The sequence below is a fragment of the Myotis myotis genome, unplaced genomic scaffold, assembly GCF_014108235.1.
Source record: "Myotis myotis isolate mMyoMyo1 unplaced genomic scaffold, mMyoMyo1.p scaffold_m19_p_20, whole genome shotgun sequence".
NCBI classification, from domain to species: Eukaryota; Metazoa; Chordata; class Mammalia; order Chiroptera; family Vespertilionidae; genus Myotis; species Myotis myotis.
This window is the reverse complement of record NW_023416325.1, coordinates 13,868,560-13,885,015: the sequence shown is the minus strand read 5'-3', so window position 1 is coordinate 13,885,015 and position 16,456 is coordinate 13,868,560. Positions and strand designations below refer to the sequence as shown.

The window sequence follows — 16,456 nt, the reverse complement described above, 5'->3', positions numbered from 1 at the left end:
AGCGGATCAGAAACAGCCTCATCGCCAGGTTCCCTCCTGGTTGGACCCTCAATTGGAAAACAAAACGCCGGGGAGGGGACGGGTGAAATGGGAGAGACGAGGTGGTGTGGGGATTGGCAGGGAGGGGCCTGGTGGCCAAGAGCTGAGGTCCAACTGCTGGAGGCCTTACAAACTGAGACCTAAAGTAACTACAAAGGATGGTGTGAGATGAAAACTTTTAAAAAATATGTATGTATTTTTATTAATTTCGGAGAGGAAGGGGAGGATAGAAACATCAATGATGAGAATCATGGATTGGCTGCCTCCTGCACGACTCACACTGGGGATTGGCCCACATCCTGGGCATGTGCCCTGACAGGGAATTGAACAGTGACCTCCTGGTTCATAGATTGACACAGCCACTTATTTTAACGAAAAGCAGTTTATGGTGGGTAGTCGTGTCCTAGGCCGGTATCTTCCCTGATGGTCAATCTTTCCCTTATCTGAGCCTGTCTGTCGTCTTTTTGCATCTATGATAACGTATCGTTGGAATGTCCAAGTAATTTTCCTTTTCCTGGACCCCTCAAAACACAGGCAACGCTCTGGGGAGACTCCAAAGCCCCTCATTGTCATTGAGTTCATTGTTGACTGTTAACTATCTTGTACCCACCTAGTAAAAGAAGGGTCTGTCATTTTACTTTTTATCCAATCCCAGAGGTTTCCCGTTTGGCTTTCTCCCTCCTCCCTAACCTATCTCCAGTGGATTTCCGTAGCCCACAGATGCCTCCTCTTTTGGTTGTAAAGTGCAAAACAAGGTGCAAACTGCCATTCTCCGGAGCATGATCTCAATCCGCTGAGTTTGCTTCTCAGCAATTGTTGACAGTTTTAGCTCAAGTAAACTCACAAAAATCCTTCACAGGTTTGCATGTTTCTGATGTTGACTTCTGTCCCTATCAGGCTAGAGTTCAAGCAGGCCAAGATGAGTTCAGATGAAGGCGGGCAGGGCAAAACCACCAAGGCTCTTCATCTGTCTGGTGACTGAACTGGAACTGGGACCGAACGGGCCAGGAGAGCCACTGTGACACCACTCGGCCCCAAACTCTGGTGTGAAGGTGATCTGAGACAAGCGAAGGTGTCCCAACAAACCCTAAACCCTCAGCTCCTTCCGGCTGCCAGGGGGGGCCCTGAGGCCGTGAGGAGTTTCCGGAGCGCACACCGGTCTGAGTGAGGCCTCTGCCCGTCTGCCAGTTGGAACTGAGCACCTGGACAGGTATCACCCTGACCCTGCCATGGCTGCTCTCACTGGCAGTAACTCATAGAGAACTTAACACCATCAAAAACCAGACCATGGGCTCGGCTGGTGTAGCTAAGTGGTTGAGTATCGACCTATGAATCAGGAGGCTGGGGTTCGATTCCCAGTCAGGGCACATGCCTGGGTTGCAGGAGGCAGCCAATCAATGACTCTCTCATCATTGATGTTTCTCTTCCTCTTCCTTTCTCTCTGAAATCAATGACTATTTTGAAAACACCCCATAGCTAGCTGATGTGAATACAGTAATATCTCCAGACAGTTCATTTCCACAAATATTTATTGAGTGCCTGTTTGCAAGAATGAAGAGATGGTCCCTGCTCTCGTGGAGCTTACAATTTCATCCCTCCAATGTTTGAGGACATTTAACAGCAGCTACAATGAGCACTTGGCTTTGTCTAACTGTCAGTGGCACTTTGTGAAGAGAGTCCTCCTCATTATTCATCACTGTTACAGTGAAATTAATTGTAAAACATAATCATCTTTGAAGTCCGCAGTCATAGTGGTGACATGGTACATGATGTCCAGCCAGTGCAAACTTATGGCTTGATTCCTCCTCTCTGAGAGGGTCTGTTGAAATGAAAACACAAATCAGAAGGGAAGAGCTTGGGAATGCAGGGCCTAAGAACACCGGTGCAGTTTAATGTTTTATCAAACGCCTGCAAAATCTGTGCATCACAATCGGTTCCTTCGGACCCTGTGAATCCCTCGACCCCGTGAGAGCCCCTCAGCGGGATTTACCTCTGACCCCTAAAGAGCTCTGGGTATACATTTATTTTTTAAAGCTTCTTACAGACTCACATGTTAAAATTTAATGAAAAATATTTGAAATATCTAAAATGTTGAGTTTTACTACGTATATTAGTGCAGAGTTCAGAATTCAAACAGCATTCAGCAAAGCACCTGGCTTTTTTACTTTAAAAGGGGGAGCATAAATGAATCTTAATTCATTCATCTGACGTGCAGTGGCCCTGCCTTCCTGGCCATCACCTTGAGATGTCGAGTTATGGAACACTCCAAGGACCAGGAGTTTCATTACATTGGCAATTTTTTTTTTTAGAACAGCCTATATTTATATCAAATAACCCCCAAGGCACCAAAGAAAAAGTGCCGCCTTTGTTCTTACACTCAACAGCTTATCAAGTTTTTTATGTCATTTAAAAAAACCACATACCAAAGGAAAGCTCATTCAAACTCCATGAAACCTTTTTTTTTTTTTTTTTTTTTTTTGGTTAAGCGGTGGAGAGAACATCTCGGACCACCTCATGGAGATGTCAACCAACCCAAGGTAGTTTTTAAGTCAAATGCTTAGAACACAATCTACTTTTCTATTTTAAAAAGTACCCAATAGCCACTTGAAAGGCCTGTTTCATTCCGGATGAAGCTGAAATGTGCTATTTACTGAAATCACACTAAGCACCAGGCACTTGACAGAAATCTCCCGGAATGGAAGTTTCATTCCACCACCAGGCGAGCGCACCGGGTGTGGCCCAGGTCTGCCAGGCTCGGGCCCTGCTGCCCGTCCTACAGTTACTGAGGGGAGAGGGGGGGGGCCCACGTAAGAGCTATGAGTTGCTTTTCAAAAGGCACTTGATTCTGTTGCTGAGTGATTCTGAGTAGCCGGTCTTCACCTGGTGCAGGAGTGGGCGCTCAGAGGGAACTTGAGATCCTTGCCCGGAGCCAGCCACACCCCCTAATGGAGGGCCGGCTGGCTTGGTGCTTTATAACTAATTGCTACCAAGAGCCAGTGAGGCGGAGAAGCAGCTCAGACGTGAACCAAGTCTGACACCTGAGCGTTTTTAAGGGGACTCGACTGAAAGCTCGGAGTGAGTCTGTGTATCGACAGGAACAGAGCGTGAGCATGTGGGCATGGGGTTCTGACTGGCCATTGAAAAGCAGGCAGCTGAGCAGCCTGGACTTGACCGGCCGTCAAGATGCACAGCTGCCAGAGCTGCTGGTCAGAGCCCGGTCTCCTGCCCACCAGCTGCTCCTGGGGAGCTAGAGCCATCCCCACGCTCCCTTCCGCTACCAAAGCTGCTCTGACCTAGCCTGGCACCCTCACAGCAGCAACTAGGGGAGTCCTTTTTTGGGGGCGGGGATGGGGGCGTGGGGTCAAATCTCTGCAGGATGACTGGCAGCTGCGCCCAGGCATGGAGGAAAGGGAGCTCCCTGTACAGCCTCACTGGGTGGTCCCTGAACTTCATCAAAGCTTATCTATCACTGACGGTCAAGGGCGGGACACAAGTTACATTCAGAATGATGGGCAGGGACTACAGCCCTCCAATTGTTTAACTTTCTCTGAAAAGCATATATATGACAAAATTAGAAAATTACATCTATTTTCTTTCCTTACAAATAATAGAGTTTAAGGGAAACAAAATGAGTGAGTTATCCATGCAGTTTTGAAAGCTTGCCAGCGTCCCATTATTGCCGATATGACTAATCTAATATTCACTCTAAGACAAATGTGTCAGACAGGAATCGCATTAGCGCTTTTAAAAGCTCAGAACTACTAAATCCAGGATGTGCTGTAATTTTTTTTGCATTCAGCGTGGCTTAGCCTACCATTATGAAAACTGTTCTGAAGCATTTATTTAAAATTTTTTAAAAAATCATATTCACGATGTCGAACAAATTTACAAAACTGGTGTGAAGGTACCTGTAAAAGGATGAACACTATTTGTTTAGAGACCAGCTGCCTCCCACAGTCACACTTCCTTATTCTTGATATAAACTGGAGACATATACTATTTAAAAATAACACTTTTTAAATAGTAAAATATACAAGATTCCTGAGCATAACAAAAATATCTTGGAAGTATGTGGCCGTTAGAAGTATAAAAGAGCAAGTGTCATGATTGTAGAACTACGGCGTGAAGGGCTACAAACAGTAGAAAACGCTCCGCCTCCCCGAGTGCTAATCACACGTCAGTGCAAACGAAGCGGCTGGTTTAATGGCTACACGGGGCGGAGGTGCGCGGAGGAGCGCAGGACGTGGAACTTCTTCAGCGTCATGCGCACGGAGCCCAGCTCGCGGTTAATCCGCTCCAGGCGGTCCTCCAGCGCTTCCTGGGCGGAAAGACGGGAGAAGCGGCATTAGAATCTACGCCAGGTTCACTGGCTCCAGTCACCACAAGACGGGCCTTCCTTTTGGCAAAAGAACAATATACACATAAAACCGACTATTTTGTTAACGTCTTTGTCACTTCTTTTAAACTGCACAATGTGAGTCAACTTTTCAACCATCCAAGTCACTTCTGCCCCGTTGTCTCCTCAGTATGGTCACGATGTGGGGGTTCCAGCCACGGTGACACAGGGACGGGAGGGAGCCCTAACCAACCAGGCTGAGCTGAGAAAGCACAGCCCTCCCCCAGAGGTAACAGACAGATGAGCAAAAAGCAAGAAGTGACTACTGTTCTCTTTACTGTTTTCCTGCAGATGTGCTCCCATCTTTAAGAAAATTTAAAAAAGAATTCATCTCTCTACTTCCGAGTGTTTTTCAATCGAACTTGTCTTGTTGTATCTTTCTATAACACTGTTTTAAATTAAGTGCAACATTCCATCAGATGTACTATATTTAACCTAGGATCTTCTGGTAGAAATTTAGGTGGCTTCTAATTTTAGCTATCACAAATAAGGCTGCAATAAATATTCTTAAATGTATCTCCCTGCGTCTATCTGTGAGGATTGCCTTAGGAACCATTCCCAGACATAAATGCGCCAGGTCCAAAGGGAGGCAGAGTCCGACCCCCTGGGACAACTGTCAGCCGCACTCCGGGGAGCGTGACGCCTTCCACTCCACCTGCAAGGTGTGCTGATGTGCTTTCCCCCACCCAGATACTGTTTTTAAAAAATACCTGCCAATGTTGATGCTTTTGTTTGTGTGGTTTTCTTTTATTCATTGCTGAGGCTGACTACTTTTCACATATTTTATTTTGTTGCCCAATTTAACTTTTTCACTTATGAATCATATACAAGCATCCTCAGGCCCTTCCTGCTGCCATTTGGCTTCATATGGAACTGAAAGAGCTTTGATGTACAGGTGGGCAAATGGAAAATTACAATAATAATAATAATAATAATAATAATAGAAGAAGAATAAGCTGCTCCACATACCACCAGGTCTATCAACAGAAACTAGAGCCCTTCGAGTCTTACTTTAAGAGCTCACGACCATTGTATAAAAATATATTAAGCAAATGTTTCAGACAGATTTAGGATCGGAGCACCAACATTTCTCCTGCCTTCCCAGTAAACTATATTAAGAAGAGTTTTGTGTGTTGTGTCTTACAAATTATTAAATAAGAACTTTCAGAAAAGCAAAACCAATAAAAAGACTTAAAAGTCAGATAAAAGGAGAAGTTAGGGCTCCAGGCCCTGGAAAGAGTCCGAGACTGTTCTGTGTCCGATTTTCCTTCTGGTGTCCCAGTGCAACCTGGCGATGAACTTCCCCTGAAGCCAAGGCCCGGAGAAGCCGACAGGCAGCTCCACAAGACACACAGGGGCCGGTAGGCTTAGATGTCACAAGAATAGTTTAACTGTCCTGGCTTCATGCACTTTCACTCTTGGCCATGCGCCTGCCCCACCTCCTGCTGTGATGGAACCACACCTTCCTCTACAGCTAGGCCATGTGCTCCCACGTTCGTTTCTCAAAAACATAAGTGTGCGTTTTTCTTGAAATGCAAAGGTAAAATCAGTTTTTAATACTGAAAGCAATCATGCAGTTATGAAATATGTTATGATCACCAAACGTTTCCTGCAGAGGCTGAGTTCTGACCGCCTGTATCCACGTGCCTAAAAGCAAGATTTAAAACCATCTGGTCAATAGGGCGGCCAGCCTTGGAAGCAGACTGAAGCTGAGACATCTCACCTGATTTAATCTCGTCTGCAAAGTGACTCGTCCTCCCATCGAAGGCATCCGACTGAGGGCAGCCTCAATCTGTCAACACAAAAAGGCTTAAATAATGACAGGAGAACTCGCATTGCTGGCGGGGTTTATCACAGAGCTAAAGGCAAGACCTCAGCCTCCTATTTCCTTGTCCGTCTCTTCCCTAAGTCCCCGTCATGATGCCCAGCACCAGCTCAGCTCACATGTGTGGCTTTGGTGTGAAATTCACAGCAACTTCCTGGGGCGGGTGTCACTGACTGACTCCTCTGACTAGTCCTTAGCCACAAGCATTAAGTTCAGAAAAAGAGATAAACAATTTTTTGTTGCTTTACCTGGTCTTTTTCTTTTGTAAGTTCATCAAAAAACCGTTCCGTTTCCGCCAGGGTCCTAATTTTCGCGGTGTACTCAAAGTCGTGAGCACGAGCTCCAGCGGCCGGACACTGTGCACTGCCCGACTCGCCCGTCCCCACGGCGCTCCCCGGGGCGCCCTTTGCTCCACTCAGCGGCAGTTCAGGGGCAGAGCTATGACTTGCATGGGTGTCGGTGGCTTTTTCTGAATATTTTTTTTCTGTCAGAGAGAAAATAAATGCCTTTAATTTCTTATCAAGTTTTCGAATAGCTCGTATACACACTACGTAAGTTCACCCCTTCACTTTCTGGAAAGAGCTGCTATAGGACCAGACAGCAATGAAGGCCAAGCCCTCCACCACAGTTCCTCAGAGCTGCTGCTCCACAGAACCCAGAAAGTCTGCCTCCGTGGGACAGTCCTCCCTAAACGAGCCTCCGGAGACGCCTATAAACCTAAACTTCCAGGGCACTTACGAAGAAGTTTAACACTAAACAGCACGTATATAGCAACACGAAAGGTTTACCTCTCAGGGGCCTACCCACGTGATTTCATCTACACTATCTTATATCTTTATTCCAAACTTAAGATATAAATGAGAAAAAGAAAAAGATTCCCCAAAGCCAAGGCTGCCTTAAAACCAGAGACTATTCAGTGGAGAGAGCCCCGTCCCTCCGTTCCCCAGCTTCTCAGAGGATACCCACTGACCCAGGGGAGTGCCGGGAATGCTCATTTACCAAGGACTTCACTGCAGGATATTATAATATGTAGAACTGTGGAGAGATACCAGAAACTCACAACACGAATGACTAAAACCAAAGCTAAGAATTGTGTAGGAAAAGATACCTTCCGCGTCATCTAGAGGAAGAAACTGGAGTTGTTTTCTTGGATTGGTACGTTGTAACGTAGACACGGGAACAGTATCTAAATCATCCAAAAGTATATCAAATCTATTGAATGAAGCAAGTTACTTGTGAGAAAACACTGTCAACTGATTTTCCCTATCGCCACTAGAGAGACGAGCTGGCATCCAGGTAACTCACACACTGACATATTTTTAGAAAGAAAACTGGTCATATGATTTTTCAAAACTGAAATCTAGTTTGTTTTCTGATATAAATCAGACTCCCAGCATTGCCCGCGGTCTCCTGTCCGTCTTCCTAACCACCTGACGGGACCAGCAGGGCAGCTGTTATCCCCGTTCTACAGAAGAGGAAACAGGCCCTGTGCTCGAGGGATTTCTCCAGGAGCCTCCGGGGCTGGCTCAGCAGGAGCCAGGGCCGCCCCGGAGCGCACACTGCTTGACCACGTCAGTGAGGTCACTTCTCCAGAGCCCAGGTAAACTGACGCTCAGTGCCAGGGCCACACCAGCACAGCCCACGATCTTGTACCATAAACCTTTTCAGGAAAACAAAGAAGTATCGTTCTACAGCCAAAGCCGGGAGGAAGGGGCTCTGAGACGGTGCTGGACTTAGGAGTAGCCAGTCACACCGTTACAAACTATTTTCATGTATTATAGTATTTTTAACTTTTAGTATGACATTCATTGATATGATTTAAAGCCAGAGAGTTCCCATTAACTGAAAAATTAATGATAGCTAGAGGCATAAGTTGACATTTTTTTAAAAAATTAATAATATACATATTTTATGCTACAATTTTAGAGAACTTACCGAATTGGACTGCTTTCGGTTTTGCTAAGCAGATGACTAAATCCTGGGGACAAATTTTCTTTAGGGGACCGCTTTGGACTATAAGCCACAGTCACTGGTGTTAACATAATCTCTCTTTTCGCTATAGAAGAAAACGAAGAGGAAATATTCTTTTCCTTCTCTATAATACATGTGTTATATTGGCAGAACATATTCTTCAAAGGAATACAATTTCATTGAAAGCCTTTTGAAAGACAAATTAAGAGTACGAAGAATAAAAATAAAATAATTCCTAACCCTGACACCAAGAGGGGACCACAGCCAACATTTTATACAGCAGGCGGTAGCTGTGGCACGGGCTCAAAACTGGTTTTTCAGGATTCTAGAAGTGGACTGGAAATAAGATGGAAACGCCAGAGCCCTGGTGGACTTCCCTATCACATAGCCATATAGGACTCTCCTCAGCTGTTATGAAAGTGAAAACTGAGGACACGGAAATCCAGTGTTCAGACCTGAAAACCATCCCTGCCATTGGCTGAAGAGAAAGGTGACTAGTGTGAGTAACCTTAAGTAAATGCATGCAAAGAAGCATCGCTCTGCAGGCTGGCTTCCATTCATGTTTGAGCTAATGTTTAATTAGATATTTATCAACTTTCTCAAAAACTGTGCAATGGTATTAGTTGGCAAAAATTTGCTGGACACACCAACAATCTCATGCAATAAACTTATCATTTTCTCAGTTACAGTCCGAGCATCTGTACAGTCAGATATGTTATTCTTGGAAAAGGTCGTAGGTCATATTTAGGGGCCTGTATTCAGAGCATCTCCGGTGCAAGGGAGAGTGCAAAGGAGACAGGGAGTGTGTCGGAGTGTGCGGCTCGAGTGGCACCCAAGCCTGGAGGTGTGACCCCAGCTCTTACTTGGAGTGCTGGGCTTGCGGCTGGAAGGCGGCAGGGAGGACGACCTCTGCGCACAGTTCAGCCTCCTGTGTCTCTGCTGGGCACACTTCTCTGGGGACCGACTCCCACCGACAGTCGCTTCAGTTTGCCGAGGATTTGCTAATTCTGAGACAAGCGTAAAAAAAGTCAGCAAGACACACCCAGCTTCAGTCCTCTGCCTTTATTAACAGACGTTCACCAGCAAGCAATTCTTCTCACTGTGTAGGTCACAATGATTATTTGCAAAAGCACACGTTACAGATAAAGATGCCTGATGAAAAAAATGTGGGAGTTTATAATGCCTTCATTCCGGTTCCCTGTTTACAATTCAAGGTGATTTTTCAAGAGTTTATTTTTAGAAAGCAGGTCACTAATTTATTTACTAGGAGATACAGTTTTGGATGCTACACTGAAGATGTCAATGATGTGATTACCAGGCCTGACCAAGTGAGCAGAGAGGAAGTGTGAGAGGAGCTGCAAGTACCTGGACCCATGAAAACCAGCATGAAGATGCCCCTGCCCCTCTGCTGGGTGCTCAGGAGCCTAGAAAGGCAGAGCAGGATGCCCCACTCACTAGAAACACCAGGCGTCTGTCACAGCTTTCTGACATGTGCAAGTAAGATAAACTGATGCAGAAATTTTCCATATATCGTTGAGAATGCCACAGAAATCTTTAATAATCAGAATTAACACATAATCTGCTTTTATAAAAGGCACATGTTATGCCATGACTGTGATAAATTATTCACTAGGGATTTGATTATCTATGAAATGGGGCTGAAGCAGCAATAAACTAACCTTTTATTTCATCACTAGGGGAATTCCATTTTAAAGAGAAAGTAATATAGTTACAGGGAAAGAGAAAAAAACCTGTATCTCTATGATCTATCTATATATATAAAAGCCTAAGAGACCATTACCACCGGTTGATGGCTTGACCCGTAACTATGACGATGCACTGACCACCAGGAGGCAGACGCTCAATGCAAGAGCTGCCCCCTGATGGTCAGTGCACTCCCCCAGCCAACCTCCTGCAGCTGGCCAACCTCCCATGGTCCCTCCCCTTGTCCAGCTGGCCCCGATCAGGACTGGGTGATACGGTCCCAATTGGCCCCAATCACCAGCCAGGCCAAGGGATCCCACCCATGCACAAATTTATGCACTGGGCCTCTAGTATAAAATACTTACTATTTGAAGTGTCCTCTCTCTCTGTCTGTGTGCCCCAATTTTTAAATATTTTTTCTTCCTCAAGTTCTTTTAAAGCTCTCATGATTGGTGTGTCTGAAGTCTCTCTTTGTTTTTTTATCAGTAAGTTTGTTGGTGAACTTCCAGGCGAAGAATCCTTTTCCGGAGGAGAATGGTACCTTAAATAACAATTGTAAGACACACAGTGCTATGGACTGAATATGGTGCCCTCCCCACCCCAAATTCATATTGAAGCCTCAGTCCTTGGCATGATGCTATTTGGAGGTGGGGCCTTTGGGAGTTGAGTGAGTTTAGATGAGACCAAGAGGGGGTTAGTGCCCAATAAAAAGGGAAGAGACAAGATCTCTCTCTCCCATGTGCCAGGAGCACAAGAGTGGAAGCTCTGCACAGCCTACGAAAGTGAACTGTCCAGAGAGCACTAGTCTCTCAAAGTAAAATAACAATTAGGTGCTTAAAACTGAGACATTAAGGAGACAAGGAGGTGGCTCTAGGAAAACACAGCAGTCCCTAAACACGACCTCCGACAGTCATCTCACCCAGGAGCGCCCGTCTCCTCCAGCGTGCTCACTGAGGTCCTGTCCGGCACATCCAGGGGCTGGCCGGTGAAGATCGAATACTCCGCCCCCGGGATCAGCCACTTCCGCCTGCTGACGTCAGAGGTGGCCAGTGTGCTGTGAGGGTGAGGAGTGTTGTGGGCATTACAAGGTTTGTGCTTCCATTTAAACTGAGCACAAATGAAAACACCTGGCTTCAAAAGATTCCTTCCACGCTTCCACGAAAATTTAAAAACCACATGCAGCGTCTCTCGATGTGTGAATTCTCCATTTCGGTTCTAAGACTGAGCTGCATTATTTCACGTTTCTGTTCTGCTGATCATAACTGAGCCTCAGGGGCTCACACGCCCGCACAGCTCCGCACACCCCCATGGAGTGCCCTCGCCTCCCACGCCAGCCCCGGGACAGAACTGCCAGTCACCCTCTGCTACTGAACGCTCGAAACGGAACTACTACGACGGAAGAACCAACTTTTAAAAGGGTTTTCATTTTAATGAGTTAACTGATCTCCTTTTCTCCACACTTTCTCTGCTCTCGGACTGGGAAGGCCACACGCACAGGCCGTCCTGGCCTCTCCGCGGACCTGGCTCTGCTCCTCCAGCACCAGCAGCCTGGCCTCCGCAGGAACCGACCTACAGACTCCTCTCGCGCCCTGCGCAAGCTCAGCCTCCTCTCTCCTGCGTCTCAACCCCTCCCAGATTCTCTAGTCCTCTCTACCTACCCTGGGGTGCACCCCGACTCCCTCCCCAGCTCGCCTTCAGGCAGCCAGCACCTCGGCCTGGGCAACGATACTGACCTCGCTTCTCAGTGTCTTCACTCCGACAGCTGAGCTTTGCAGATGGGGTGTCGTTACAAAATCACTCTCACCATCTCAGCTGGACACCCAGCACGGCTGGCAACAGAGCTCTGTAATGGGCGACTGTCTCCTGCCTTCTCCTCTCTCCTCTAGCTGCTCAGCCCAGCCCAGACTGCTGAAGATAACCTCGCATGACACTCCAGAGAGAACCCAGAGACCAGGAGACCATGCCTGCCTCTCTCTGCTCCCTTCCCGGTAACACTTTTTAGGAGTTGCCTCTTTTACCTATTTTCATTTTAACCCCAGTCATTCCTTTTTCTCAACTTTTTAATATATATATTTTTTTATTGATTTCAGAAAGAAAGAGAGACAGGAACATCAATGATGAGAGAGAATCATTGATCAGCTGCCTCCTGCATGCCCCACACTGGGGATTGAGCCCACAACCCGGGCATTTGTCCTGACTGGGAATCAAACCGTGACCTCTTGATTCATAGGTCCATGCTCAACCACTGAGCCATGCCAGCTGGGCATCAACTTTTAAATTAAAAAACATGTCAAACAATCTTAGAAGATTACAAAGAATACCATTAACAAGCACCCGCCCACACTCAGTTTTAACAAATGCTAGCATCTTACCCTACTTGTTTGTGGTTGTAAAACATAGACACATGGTATGCTTGTATTTTTTAGGTTACATCCAAGTTACAATGCACACATCCCTGCAGTGCTGCTGTTTCTGCTCAGCATCACCTTGGAGGTTAATCCCTGTGTTACAGGAGGCACCACCGTCTTACCCACCCACCGGGCGGACATACCACAAGCCACGCACCCGCCCTCCTGGTGGTGGCTGTGCTTCCCTTCCAATGGACTGCCCTTCAACAATGCTACAGTGAACAGGTGTGAGAATTCCTCTCGGGTAAACCTGTAAGAGTGGAACGTGGAGTCCGGGGTGTGCAGTGTCACTGGATGCTGACGAATCACCCCCTTCTGGCTGTACCAATGGTCAGCCCAGGCAGCAATGTGGTTCCTGTTTCTTCACACCTTGGCCCAACTTCACCATGATTAGATCTGAAGGCTGGCTCGTCTGAGGGTGTGAGTGGCCTCCCACTGTTGTTCTCATTGGCATTTTTTGGATTGTCAGTGAAATGAGCACCTTTTCATCTGTATTAGCCATTCAGGTTTCTTTTCTGTGAGCTGCTCGCTCACATCCTGGGATTGCTTTTCTACTGAGGAAGTTGTCTTTTTCTCATTGATTTGTAGGAGTTCTTTATATTCCGGATGCTAATTCTTTATTGGTTCCTATTCTCTTTAACTATATAAACAATTTCCAGCCTGCAGACAGCACTCAGGCACCAACCATCCGCATTAGAAAACCTTGCTTCTTCACTTCATCTCGCTCAGATTTTCAGAGTGGACACTCCAGATACAAGTGGGGTCTCCTGGTGCCTCTCCCTTCTCACTCTCCCCAAAGCTACTGTTTGTTCTCTCTCAATGTTCAATTTCAGTTATTTACATGCTTTTTCTTTAATAATTCACTATGTTCTACCAACAAAGATCTAGGAAAAGTTTCTCATTTGACAATTATGACTTCGGTTAAAATTCACAATTTAACAATCTTTTTCAAGTAACCACAGTTACAAAGTTATGATCTATTCATTAATACTATTTACCCCAAAATCATAAAAACCAATTCTAACATGGGAAACGTATTCTGTAAATGTATCAGCAAGACAATGCTGCCCTATCCGCTTTGGCTCAGTGGATAGAGCGTCAGCCTGCAGACTGAAGGGTCCCAGGTTCGATTCTGGGCAAGGGCACATGCCCAGGTTGCAGGATCAATCCCCAGTGTAGGGCACGCATGAGGCAGCCAATCAATGATTCTCTCTCATCATTGATGTTTCTATCTCTCTCTACCTCTTCCTTCCTCTCTGAAATCAATAAAATATATTTTTTAAAAAGACAATGCTGAGATGACAGCAAAGCTAATTTTGAAAAACTAAGAAGAAAAATGCACACAAGCTAATGAAAATCTACAGTCACAGGTCTCTCCACTAACGTGCGGAGAAAATATCTCGTCTTTTAGGGCTAAAAGACCGTTTGAGAGACTTTAGCCCAATGTCCTTGTTTCTACAGATAATAAAACTCGGCTCCAAAAAAAATCAGAGATTTGCCTAAGGTTACACCGCTGGGCAGAGTGAAAAACAAGAACACCCTTCCCTCCTCGCTCCCAGCCCGACTCTCCTCCTTCCTCCTTCCGGGAGATGCCTCTGCAGGAGCTTGTGTGCTGGCTGATAACAAGATGTTCTTACACATCCAGATTCTCCGTGATATCAGCCCCGACGTTCTCATGGTTCAGACAGAGGAGCTTCTGAGCTAGATGGAAGGGCGCGCCTATTTCTAGCTTTGCAGAGATTAAACAAAGTAACTTACTTGGCACATGAGGGTCCCGCGGGAGCTCTGGAATTATGACGAAGACTTAACATATTTTCATGCTCCACTTGCTTGACCTGAGCTTCAAGTTTTGAGATCGTTCTGATTCAAAGCAGTAAAATGAATGTAAGTACATCTCAACAAAGTTAAAGCTCAACTACGAATTACTGATTTAACAGATCCTTCTAGAAAAGGGGAGACAAAGGAGCTGCAAGTCCATAAACCTTTTCCCAGTAAAATTCTACTGTTTAACTTTACAAAGCTGACAAAGTAAGGGAGAGTAAGTAGAAAGGAAAGTGCATTCAACTCTACAGAGGAGCACTCATCCTACAATTGAAGGAAAAGGAACAAAATAGATGGACTTAATCTAGCAAGTAAAAAAAATTATAAATTTGACTATAGATCAAAACATACAACATATAAACTAAATATAAAATAAATTCAAATATTCAAATAAACTGCAATTCTAGCATGTTTAATATGTATACATCCAAGCACATGAAATATATACAGGTAACACTTCCACACAAGAGGAAGCAGGCTTAATTCCCAATAACAGAGCCATTAAAAAGAACTCCTAATTTTAAACTATGCACCTCATTGAATTTGTGCCATGTTCAGAATAAAAGCCTATTTTCAAGTTACCAGCAGAAAGTAAGTACTGTGGCCAATTAATTGTTTTGAACATGTCTTGCAGTCTTTGTTTTTTTAAACTTTGCACATGTCCTCATCTGATCTTTTTTTCTTTTTTTAACCCTTACCCAAGGATATTTTTCCATTGATTTTTAGAGAGAGTGGAAGAGAGGGAAAGACAGAGGGAAATATGTTTCTCTCACATTGACTGGATGCCTCCTGCACATGCCCTGACCAGGGCCTGGGCCAGGGAGGAGCCTGCAACGGAGGTAAGTGCCCTTGACCAGAATTGAACACGGGATCCTTTAGTCCACAGGCCAACGCTCTTTTTTATTTTTATTTTTTCTTAAATAACATATTTTGCTCAAGAGCTTTTATTTTTTTATTTATTTTTATATATTTTTATTGATTTCAGAGTGGAAGGGAGACGGAAAGAGAGATAGAAACATCAATGATGAGAGAGAATCATTGATCAGCTGCCTTCTGCATGCCCCTTATTGGGGATCGAGCCTGCAACCCAAGCATGTGTCCTTGACTGGAATCGAACCTCAGACCCTTCAGTCCGCAGGCCGACACTCTATCCACTGAGCCAAACCAGCTAGGGCTGATCTTCTTTTTTAAGGTAAGAGATCCTTACTTCTTTAAAAATTTTTTTATTGATTTTTAGAGATAGAGGAATGAGAGGAAGAGAGATAGAAACATCAATGATGAGAGAGAAACATCAATCACCTGCCTCCTGCACACCCCCTACTGGAGATCAAGCCCCAAACCCGGGCATGTGCCCTGACTGGGAATCGAACCAGTGACCTCTTGGTGCATGGGTCAAAGCTCAACCACTGAGCCACACTGGCCAGGCCTCATCTCATCTTTTAAACTCACATTCTTACCTTTCCCATTGCAAGGAAGGTGTGAAAGAGCTTCAGATAAGGCCGCTAACACTGGAACTGACTGAGCAGAGAAAGCCAGACAGCGTTCCTGTCCTGCCTGCGGGAAGTCCTAAACAGCGCGGTAAAAATCTCCAAATAAGGGACATTGCTGTCCCCAAATACAGAAACACGCTGAAAAGCCAACTAGAAGTATGGAATCATCTGCCACAGGGACAATCTGACTCTATTCCTACCTAATTCAGCAAATCAGATCATGAATATAGTCCCCAAGACAGGCCTTTAAGAAAGTAGATGACCACAAACAGGTGGGAATGCTGTTTTTGGGGGGAGCCTAAAAATATTCAGAGAACTAGACTGCTTCTTAAAATTCTTTTCAATGTTTTAATATCATTTAGATGTTATCTATCCTGTGAAAATACATAACGTTTGGGGAAATGCGCACCTCTTAGGACCAACCACCGATATTTTCTAATCGTGTAAGTACCTTCAGCTACCTCGGCCAGGGTGGCTTATTGGTTGAGTGTCAACCTATGAATCAGAAGGTCACGGTTCGATTCCCAGTCAGGGCACATGCCCAGGATGTGGGCTCGATCCCCGGCAGGGGGCGTGTAGGAGGCAGCCAATCCATGATTCTCTCTCCTATTGATGTTTCTCTCTCTCTCTCTCTCCATCTTTCTTCCTCTCTGAAATCAATTTTTTAAAAAAGTTTAAAAATCTTTGGCTAATATCAAATGTATTTCTATGTCAGAAAGATTAGGATAAGATCTAATCTCAAAATGCTTTCAAATCCTCAAGGAAAACTTTCTTTTCATCACTTTCAAATAGACACTTATTT

At 45.3% G+C, this 16,456-nt stretch overlaps 1 protein-coding gene across 10 annotated transcripts in view; it reads right to left on the bottom strand.

Moving 5' to 3' along the window:
* Window positions 1-1,546: 1,546 nt before the first annotated feature.
* The window catches only part of MPHOSPH9 (M-phase phosphoprotein 9), a 39,542-nt gene continuing 24,632 nt past the window's right edge, over window positions 1,547-16,456 (bottom strand). For 5 of the 10 annotated variants that reach the window (XM_036353867.1, XM_036353869.1, XM_036353871.1 and 2 more), the window contains 9 exons: window positions 14,102-14,203; window positions 10,855-10,989; window positions 10,301-10,476; window positions 9,095-9,238; window positions 8,196-8,316; window positions 7,369-7,472; window positions 6,509-6,744; window positions 6,159-6,227; window positions 1,547-4,357 (listed from right to left, as the gene is read on the bottom strand). In XM_036353867.1, coding sequence (XP_036209760.1) covers window positions 4,247-4,357; window positions 6,159-6,227; window positions 6,509-6,744; window positions 7,369-7,472; window positions 8,196-8,316; window positions 9,095-9,238; window positions 10,301-10,476; window positions 10,855-10,989; window positions 14,102-14,203 — 1,198 coding nt within the window. In that variant the 3' untranslated portion in view covers window positions 1,547-4,246. Of the gene's footprint in view, window positions 4,358-6,158; window positions 6,228-6,508; window positions 6,745-7,368; window positions 7,473-8,195; window positions 8,317-9,094; window positions 9,239-10,300; window positions 10,477-10,854; window positions 10,990-14,101; window positions 14,204-16,456 lie in introns of those variants that run through there. The other 5 variants (XR_004974862.1, XM_036353870.1, XM_036353874.1 and 2 more) reach the window with 5 other exon arrangements.